Source organism: Physeter macrocephalus, unplaced genomic scaffold (assembly GCF_002837175.3).
Source record: "Physeter macrocephalus isolate SW-GA unplaced genomic scaffold, ASM283717v5 random_864, whole genome shotgun sequence".
NCBI classification, from domain to species: domain Eukaryota; kingdom Metazoa; phylum Chordata; class Mammalia; order Artiodactyla; family Physeteridae; genus Physeter; species Physeter macrocephalus.
In genome coordinates, this window is record NW_021146150.1 from 19,342 (window position 1) to 29,214 (window position 9,873).

Here is a 9,873-nt window from a genome sequence, read left to right on the forward strand (position 1 = left end):
AAACCCAAACTTGGAGAAACATTTCGAGACAGTAAACTGCACACATACATAACCTCCCATCCCTCCCAAGGTTCCACTGAAATAACAGAGAAGGCAGGCTTTAAAAAAAATAGTAATAAATGGGACTTCCCCGGTGGTCCAGTGGTTAAGAATTTGCATTCCAATGCAAGGGACATGGATTCAATCCCTGGTCGGGGAACTAAGATCCCACGTGCCATGGGGCAACTAAGCCCGCGCGCCACAACTACTGAGCCCGCGCATTCTGGAGCCCGCGAGCCACAACTGGAGAGAAGCCCGCATGCCCGCATGCTGCAGTAGAAAATCCCGCATGCTGCAATGAAGATCCTGAGTGCCACAACTACGACCCGACACAGCCAAATAAATAAATAAACAAATAAAAAGAAAAATTTTAAAAATATATCTAGTATAGAACCAAACATACTTTATTTTTTAAAAAAGTATCTGGGAGAGTGGAAAGTGAGTGTATTAAGGAGTGTGGTCTGATGTAGTATGAACGCCCAAGAGCACTGGAGGTTGGAGGGCAGGATTTTAACGTGAGATGAGCTGGCATGATTAAGTATTAAAAAAAAAAAAAGACAGTAATAAAGACTCGACTGCAGTGCTAAAGCGGGGAGCGGAGAGGCCATAAGCAGTCGAAGTGAGGCTTAGGGAATCCTTGAGGACAGGAAATAGACGGGCTCTGCACGATCAAGAAGTGCTCTAAACAGCACCTGGGAGGAGCCTGGGGGAACCGTGCGGAGAGTCCTCCAGCACCAGGGCAGAACAGCGCCCAGCAAACCGCAGCACAGCAGCCCCTTCCTCTAGGAGAGGCCAAGCACCCAGACCCCACCCAGGAGAGCCTGCTGCCTGCCCTGGCTTCCCAACGTAAGTGACAAAACTTGAGGTGCTGCTAGACCCACGTAACAGGCACTGATAGGAGGAAACAAAAATGAAATGCCCTAGGAGCTCTACCCACAATAAAGCCTGAACCGTCCCAGAGCTGGGGCGGGGCAAGGAAATGGGATGCAGGGACAGTCCACCCCTCCACCCGGCTCACGGGCATCGCCCGCAGTTCCCCTGCCCGCTCCCAGCCACGTCCCACGACGAAAGCACCCCACCACCTACGTGGCTCTACATTCCCATCAGCTACTGGGCCCGTATTCACAAACAGGAAGAGGAACCAAGGCCACGTTTGACAGAATCGTGAAGAGGAGGACGGGTGAGTTCTGGCTCCGAACAAGATGCAGCAGACACACGCTCCCATTCCTCCACCTCAGTGCAGCTAAAAGCCCCGGGCGTCCGTATACAACAAACCTAAGACAAGACAGTGCTGGATACGACAGGCCAACTGGCTACGGGCTTCAAGACCTGAGAAACAACATGGCAGTGGGTTCTCTGGATCTTCTTTTTGCTTCCCCAGACTGGGTGCTGGAGAAGCCTGCAATCCAGACACACCAAAGGGTGCAGGCTAACAAAGTGCCGGGAGAAGCCTGCCCCCTCGGGCCAGCGCACCAGGAAAGGAGCAGCCCGGCAGACAGGAAACTTCTAGACAGTAACCAACCCCCCACCAAAGCCCGCAGGAAACACGGCCCACCCTACCAAGGCCTTAACAAAGTGCCCTCCCTTGGCCCTGCCTACAGGGGCCCGCAGAGTCACACTGAGTTCCTCAGCTTTCAGGCAGGAGTAAAGTCTAAGACGATAAATCAAGAGATACAGGCTTCTGGCTCATTATTTATAAAGGTAACGACTGAAAAAGTAAGAATCACCAAACAGTGCAATTAGTAAAATGTGGGCCACAGAGGGATTATGAGAACTCGGCGCGCGTGCTAAGTCCTGTCCTTTCACGCGGGTCTAAAGGAAGCCAGAGCGGGACAGAGAGGGGGAGCTGGGCTAGAGGAGGATTTCACAGGTAAAAATCGAAAGGGCTTTGAAGGAATGAGCTATCACAGTGAGAAAATGAGAAAGTACAAGCACGTCATAAACTATTCAGCGCTACGCGAGTTTAACTTTCACCACACACGAGACGTTCAAAGGAAGCTTGAGTGACCAGAAAAGTCAGAATCGTAGATGGTGCTTGACATGAGACTTGAGGGCAGATGCGAGATCAAAACATCCAGATGGAGGCGTTCAGACCATTTCATAGAGAAATAAAGCCAAGAAAAATTCAGCTGTGACCAAATATTTTCATTCAGAACATCTTTGTTTTTTTCTAAAAATTAGGCGCCAGTACTTCTACCTAAATGCCATAAAATGCTGCATCTCTCTCTGCCTTTCTCTACTTAACTTCCTGTTTCCAGTACGTGTACATGGTGCACTGATTTCAAAATAAGTACCGTTTACTAAAGCTTGCCAGCACAAACACGGTGCCGTAACATGAGGACGACGTGGCCGCTGGCACGCTGTCTCCCTAGAATTCTTCGCCACTTACTGGTCTTAACTCCACCTTGTAGGGCTATATTTGAGTGCCCAGTGCTGGGCCCAATTTCTCTTAATGAAAAGTTTTCTCAAACGTTTGGTCACTTGTCTATCTAGTCTGAGCACTCCCTTCCAAGCCTATTATGATCTCCAAGAGAACGCTAACATCTTCCCATCGAAGTTCAAGGGTATCACATACCCCCAAGCAGTTAGGATCCGGAACGCTACAATTCCCCTTTAATTCCTCTTTAGGACAGTTCATCAGTTTTAGGACATTTTGTTGGTTCAACTCAACAAACCAACTTGAGAAGCCTGGGGGAAGCAGGAAGCAGCGGCAGGCCCCACCCACCCAGGGGTGCCCCGCCTGGCCAACTGGAGGGTCTCCTTCTCTCTCTAAATCCCAACCCCACGTCACCGTCCCTCCTGCGGGACTTACGGTCACTGCCCTGTATCCCAGTTACGTATATTCACTTCATGAGCCATACCACGCTCCACGATGCTTCTGGCAGACACATGTTGTGCCTCCGTGTGTCTCCTCAGAACAAGGCTCAGGGAATGTCCTCATAAATCCTGTGCAGACTGACGACCAGCACCTGGAGAAACACTTCCCTGTTCTACACTCACAATGAAATAGAAACTTACTCTTCAGTCTCCTATATAACACATTCTATCCAATAAATGCTCTGGTTGAAGGATCCACCACCTCATCCTATTTGAGCTGGGTACCAGTCATCCTAGGAACGCTCCAGTCATATGATAAGTCAAACTCTCCTCTCCCAGGGCCGGTTCTAAAGTGAGATTCCAACAAGATGCTGGAAAACGAGAGGGGAAGTTTCCCGGTCTTCTCTTGGCAAAGAGATGTCAAATCTGAAGCTGGAACAACACGAGACTCTCACCATACGTACATCCCATCCCCCGAGCTGCTGTGTCCTTCCTGGCCCTTCAAACATCGCCATTTGACTGAAGTGCTTCAAACTGCTGACCGTGATCCTCAATAAAGAGTGCATTTCGCATCACACCCAGTACACACGCACAAAATGCAGACAGTTGCTGCGCGATCTGAATTTTTAATAAATTCGCCACTAAGAGATAAGCGGTCAACAAATGCAACAAGGATGGAATTTATTCAGGCTTTAAATAGAGTTGCCGGTGAGCCATGGGTTCTAATTCCTTCATTCTCCAGGTACAAATCTTTCACTACACTGAATGGCTTTAACTGAGTTACGTATTACACCCAAAATGATGGAGGGATACGTAGGAAATTAGCATTCTGCAACGAAACCCCCTAAATCTTAAGTACCTTCCCTCTTCGGCTGCATGGCGCAGATTATTTATACCCACGTTAAGACATTTATTACAAATTCAAATTGCATGACTGTAGACGCGACATTCAACAGTTCCCTCGAGAACATCAAAGGCCCAGGCGCCCACAGCCTTCCCTCTTAATGGAGCTTCCACCAACGGGAGGGCCGCCGTCCCCTTCTTCCAGCTGACCTGTGGTTCTAAACTTGTGAGTTCTGGAATCTCTGTCAACCTGGATTCAAGTACCAACTCTGTCCCTTAGCGACTACTAGAGATCAGGCATATTCCCTCACCTCCCCACACCTCATTTCTCCTCTGTGTACCGGCGCTCGCCGCATCTGCCTGGCAGCACTGCCTCGTGGCTGCTTCGGTACTTGGGAGCCAGGCAGCAAGCTGCTATGGGTTTTAAAGGCCTTGGCAGGCACGCCTTGGAGACGCTGCAGGTTCGGTTCCAGACCACCGCGATGCAGCGAGTATCACAAGAGGGCCGTGAGTTTTCTGGTTCCCGAGCAGGTGAGTCAGTCTGTTGGGTGTGTGCAACAGCGCTATGTCTGGGACCAAAAAGGTGCGTCTCTGATTCTAAAACACTTTACAGCTGCGAAGTGCCGACCGCCATCCGCGCCTTCGGCTCTAGCTGTGATCTTCTGCTGGTGGAGCGTCTGGCCTCGACACTGATGGCTGCTGGCTTTCCAGGGTGGTTCGTGGCTGCCAAAGGCTGGGGCGGCTGCCGCACCTTCTTAAAATAAGACAACAGTGAAGCCCGCCGCGTCGACTGACTCTTCCTTTCACGACTTCTCTGCAGGATGCGGCGCTGTCTGATACCACTTTACTCACAGTGGAACCGGCTTCAGAATCGGAGTCAGCCCTCACACACCCTGCCGCCGCTGCATCAGCTACGCTTCCACCATATTCTAAATCCTTTGGCGTCATCTCAACGCTCTTCACAGCCTCTTCACCAGGAGGAGATTCCATCTCAAGAAACCACTTCCTCTGCTCATCCATAAGCAGCAGCTCCTCGTCCGTTAATGTTTCGTTGTAAGATGGCAGCAACTCAGTCCCATCTTCAGGCTCCACTTCTGGTTCTAATTCTCTTGCTGTTTCCACCATGTCCGCAGCTCCTTCCTCTCCTGAGGTCTTGAACCCCCCCCTTGAAGTCATCCGTGAGGGTTGCAATCAACTTCTTCCAAACTCTGTCAATGTTGATACTTTGACCGTTTCCTATGAATCACAAATGTTCTTCATGGCATCCGGAACGGTAAATCCTTTCCAGAAGGTTATCAACTGACGCTGCCCTGATCCATCAGAGGAATCACCATCTGTGGCAGCTGTAGCCTTACAAAACGCACTCTTTAAATAATAAGACTTAAGAGTTGGAATTCCTCCTTGATCCATGGGCTGCAGGAAGGATATAGTGTTAGCAACGTGGCAACAACATTCCTCTCATTGCGTATCTCCATCAGAGCTCTTGGGTGACCAGGTACATTGTCAATGAGCAGTAACACTTTGAAAGGCATCTTTCTGAGCAGTAGGTCTCAAGAATAGGCTTAAAATATTCAGTAAACCATGTCATACACAAATGTACTGTCATTCAGGCTTTGGTGTCCCATTTACAGAGCACAGGCAGAGTCGTTTAGCATAATTCTTAAGGGTCCTGGGATTTTCAATGGTAAATGAGCACTGGCTTCAACTTAACGTCACCTGCTGCATTAGCCCCTAATGAAAGAGTCAGTCTGACCTTTGAAGCCAGGTACTGACTTCTCCTCTCTAGCTATCAGAGTCCTAGATAGCGTCTTTTTCCGACAGAAGGCTGTCTCATCTACATTAAACATCTGTTGTGTAGTGTAGCCGCCTTCACTGATTATCTTAGCTAGATCTTCTGGATAACTTGCCGCAGCTTCCATATCAGCACTTGCTGCTTCACCTTGTACTTTTATGTTACGGTGATGGTTTCTCTCCTTCAACCTCATGAAGCGACAACCTCTGCCAGCTTCAAACTTTTTTTCCGTAGCTTCACCTCTCTCCGCCTTCATAGAATTAAAGAGAGGGAGTTGCTCTAGATTAGGCTTTGGCATAAGGGAACGTTGTGGCTGGTTTCATCTTCTATCCAGCTCACTAAAATTTTCTCCATATTACCAATGAGGCTGTTTTGCTTTCTCCTTTGTGTGTTCACTGGAGTAGCACTTTTAATTTCCTTCAAGAACTTTTCCTTTGCATTTACAACTTGGCTAACTGTTTGGTGCAAGAGGCCTAGCTTTTAGCCTATCTCAGCTCTTGACACAGCTTCCTCACTAAGCTTAATCACGTCTAGCTTTTGAATTAAAGTGAGAGACGTGCGACTCTTCCTTTCACTTGAACGCTCAAGGGGCCACTGTAGGGTTAACTGGCCTAATTTCAATATTGTTGTGCCTCAGGGGACAGGGAGGCTGGAGGAGAGGGAGAGAGGGGGGGAACGGCTGGTTGGTGGAGTGGTGAGAACACACACAACATTTATTAAGTTCTGCCGTCTTATATGGCTGTGGTTTGTGACAACCCAGAACAACTGCAATAGTAACAAAGATCACTCATCACAGATCACCACAGCAAATATAAAAATGGCCAAGTATGAAATACGTCCTCGAGAACTACCCAAATGCGACAGAGAGACACGAAGTGAGCACGAAGGGAGCACAGGCTGTCGGAAAAGCAGCACCAACGGACTTGCTCCACGATGGTTGCCACAAACCTTCCATTTGTAAAAAAACACAGTATCTACAAAAGTATGAGAAGTTTGTACATAGGTATGCGGAGCTCAGAAGTGAACGGCTAAGCTCACAAATAGTACCAGCCTTCAGATTCTGGAAAGCAGAGGTAACATTCTCTCCTCTCCCACACGTCAAACTATACACAACTTTCTAGCTTGGATCCCAACACCACCCTCAAATGTCCCGCCTGACCAGAGCCTGGGGTCCCAAAGGCAGCCTCGTGCCAAAGTCCCCGTCAGGCAACCCCGAGAGGAAGGAGCCGGGCAAGGGCTCTGGGGCCCCGCCCCACAGCCTGCAGGGCAAGTACAAAGGGAAAGGGCGCCTTCACAGCGGAGAGACCTGGTGGACGCCACCTTAGCCAAGTGATGGAACTCAGCGCCGGCAGCACGGAGCGTGTCAACATCACAGGTCTGATACGACCCCCAGGGACACAGAACGGCACGTGCGCAGAATTCTTGCCTAAAACGTCTGACCCGAATCAGAGCCTGTTCAGGCCGTGGGGCACTCTACACGATTGCAAACCCAGATTCTTCAAAAGCGCGCAAGTCATCCAGGGTAACGGTGGAGGAGCCGCTCTGGAAACTACAGAGACGAGCGAGACACGACAAACTGAATGCAACGCAAGACCCGTTTGCTCCCTGTGTTTAAAGAAAAGCCACAAAGGTCACCTGGAGACCACTGGGACCGCATCTGAGACGGTATCCCTAGAACAGCGCACAGTGTCTGGGCTGCGCCAGCAGGACGTGGTTACACAGGAGGAGGTCCCCGTTTTAAAAATGCACGTGCTGAGAGCATCCAGAGGCCAGTGGCACGAAGCGTACACGCGGGTTAAATGGTTAGTGAAGCAATGTCTGCACAACGATGGAGTGAAGGCACAGGGCACTGACACTCGTCTTCCTGCCTTTCTGCTAGTTTTAAACCTCTCAAGGTAAAGGAGAGGGGGGCAGATTATGGGGCGCTCTCGCATCGCCTCGCCACCCTGGCTTCACCTTTAAGTAGACGGAAGACTTCACTCACCATCCACAGTTCTCCTGTAAAGGTCTCATGGAACAAGGACTCAGACCAGCAATCCTGATAGGCCCCTGTCACCTCAATCGCTGCCACACCAACTTCCCTCAAATGCCCAGCACAGCCAGGCTGGCCTGGTTCTGCCACGAGAAGCCCAGAGGAAAGCAGACTTCCCCGTCTGTCTCCTCAGCTGGGCAGGCTCCTTGGCCCTTCGGCAAGCTTGGCAGAAACACACGGCTCCCTCTCCAGGCCAGACCGCTCCTGGTGTCACCAAACCCTCATTTGAAAGGCCCACCAGGTCAGCTTTAAACACGAACTAATTAAATCAGATACTGTCCAAGGGGATGCTGGAATCACTGCTTTAAGAGCGCCACAGTCTACAGCCCAAGCGGGTACCGCGATCTACCCCTCAGTCTTCCTGAAGCGCACGTGCACGCGCCTCGTTAACCCCCGAGCACGGTGGACGATACTGATGGTCGGAGGCGGCGAGGCCCTTCACCTCTCAGCTCGAGGACCAGGCGCCTTCTCTAAACTACCAGGGAGAACACCCAATACATACCAAATAAGTCGGGTCCAAAATTTGGGACAAACTAGGTCAGAAACGCATGTTCTGGCTGCTGGGAAGTTCTGCTTTTCAAACATACAAAACGCAGATCTTCACATCTAAACGTGGTCTGAAAGGCCTCGAGATTTGTTTTGCTCTGTAATTATTCACTGGGGATCTCCCCGCTCGCTGGTTCCCAGGACTTAAGGGAACTCCTCCGGGACACAAACTGCTTTAGGGCAAAGGGGGGAAGGGGCTGCGCCTTCCTGCGAGACCAACGGGGGAATGCCTGTCAGGAAAGGGGGTCCCCTTCCTGCGAGACCAACGGGGAAATGCCTGTCAGGAAAGGGGTCCCCTTCCTGCGAGACCAATGGGGATTTCCTTGATTTGTTTTAAAATGAAAATATCAATAGAAAAGTGACAGCTAAAAGATATTCAAAGAAGTCTGTTTAACTAGACTTTAAAAAGGTGAGAAATAGGAAGGAAAAGAGGGGAATGAGGTCAAAAGGCAGGACCCCAAGTGCCTAGAATTTCCTATGGCCAGAGAAACAGGCGGTCACACCAGCTCAGGACTCTCCCCATGTGCAGGCAGAACGCAGCGTCCAACAGCAGCTGCTCCCAGTCGCTTCCGAAAGGCCACTGGGCCGTGGCCAGTTTGCAACAGGAGAAAGGGCGTGTAGAGGGACAAGGGTACACAGCAGAGCGGCACGTGGGCTTCTCCAACACACAGCTGCCCACCCTGCTCCAGGTCCTCCTACGGCCTTCCACGGTGCGGCCAGAGAACACGGTGGGGACCAAGGACTCAGCCCCGCGCAGCGCCACCTCGGGACGCGGAAACAAATGTCCCCCCGAGGCTCCCGCCAAGAGCCCACCCAGCTGACACCCCGTCCAGGGCCTGTGAGACCCCAAGCACAGAGCCCAGCCGAGCTCACTGGACCGCCGGCCTCACTGCAGAGCTGAGAGGCAGGAAATGGCAGTGTTTCTGCCACTACATTTGGGGTCATCTGTTAGGCAGCTACAGAAAACCAACACACTACACCGGCTGTCTCACAAACAAAATGCAAGAACTGAGATCAACTTTACTGCAGAGCAGCTATAAACCCACTAAAACCAAAACTTCTGTAAGAGATCTAGACCCACAATTCAGTTCTCCCTTTGGCAGAAACTAAGGCACCTTTCTCATTCCAGTTGATAGTAGACTTGGTACAACACGGGAAACAATAGTGAATGGAATGAAAGTACTTTTATCGATCTTAGAAAAATGTAAGTTTTTAAAAAAAAACAAAACAAAACAAGTTAGGAGACACTTTTGCTACCCTGCAGTACTAAAGAAAGCACTTCTGGGATCAAGTCTGCCCCCTCGGCTTAGTGAAGCGGGCAGTCGGCTCCTAGCCTCGGAACCGCACTGGCAGCCGGACACCACTCCCTGGGGTACGCGAGAGCTGCTCCAGATACCCTTCCAAATGACTCAGAGCACCGACACATGACTCCACAGGATCAGAAGCTGTCTTCAGGCTCAATTCAGGTCACAAGGTGCAACCAACAGACCCGCTGGCACGCCACGATGCTGCAGCTACTGCTCAGCTAGGCACGTCCTCATCTTAAAGCGCCATCTTTGGCACAGGCTGGTCATTAGCCAGGTAGCCTCCTTCTTAAATGAGCACCTTGCGTGAAGGAGCTCCAAGAGGGAGCTCTGACAAACCGAGCAGCTGTGGAAAGATGAAACAACTAGAATTTTACTAATGAATGCCCCTCGAAAGCGACAAGCTAACCATTACCAACACAATAAATTGAAGATGTCACGGTGTCTCATCTTCTGCCTCTCAGATGATCACACAGACCGATTCCAAGGACTACAGATCA

The 9,873-nt window shown here is 50.5% G+C and overlaps 1 protein-coding gene across 2 annotated transcripts in view; it reads right to left on the reverse strand.

The window, feature by feature from the left end:
- Window positions 1-9,318, reverse strand: part of LOC114485248 (rho guanine nucleotide exchange factor 7-like) — a 28,610-nt gene extending 19,292 nt beyond the window's left edge. The window contains exon 1 of one of the 2 annotated variants that reach the window (XM_055083336.1): window positions 9,185-9,318. In XM_055083336.1, coding sequence (XP_054939311.1) covers window positions 9,185-9,193 — 9 coding nt within the window. In that variant the 5' untranslated portion in view covers window positions 9,194-9,318. The remainder of the gene's footprint in view (window positions 1-9,184) is intronic. The other variant, XM_055083337.1, reaches the window with a different exon arrangement.
- Window positions 9,319-9,873: the final 555 nt, after the last annotated feature.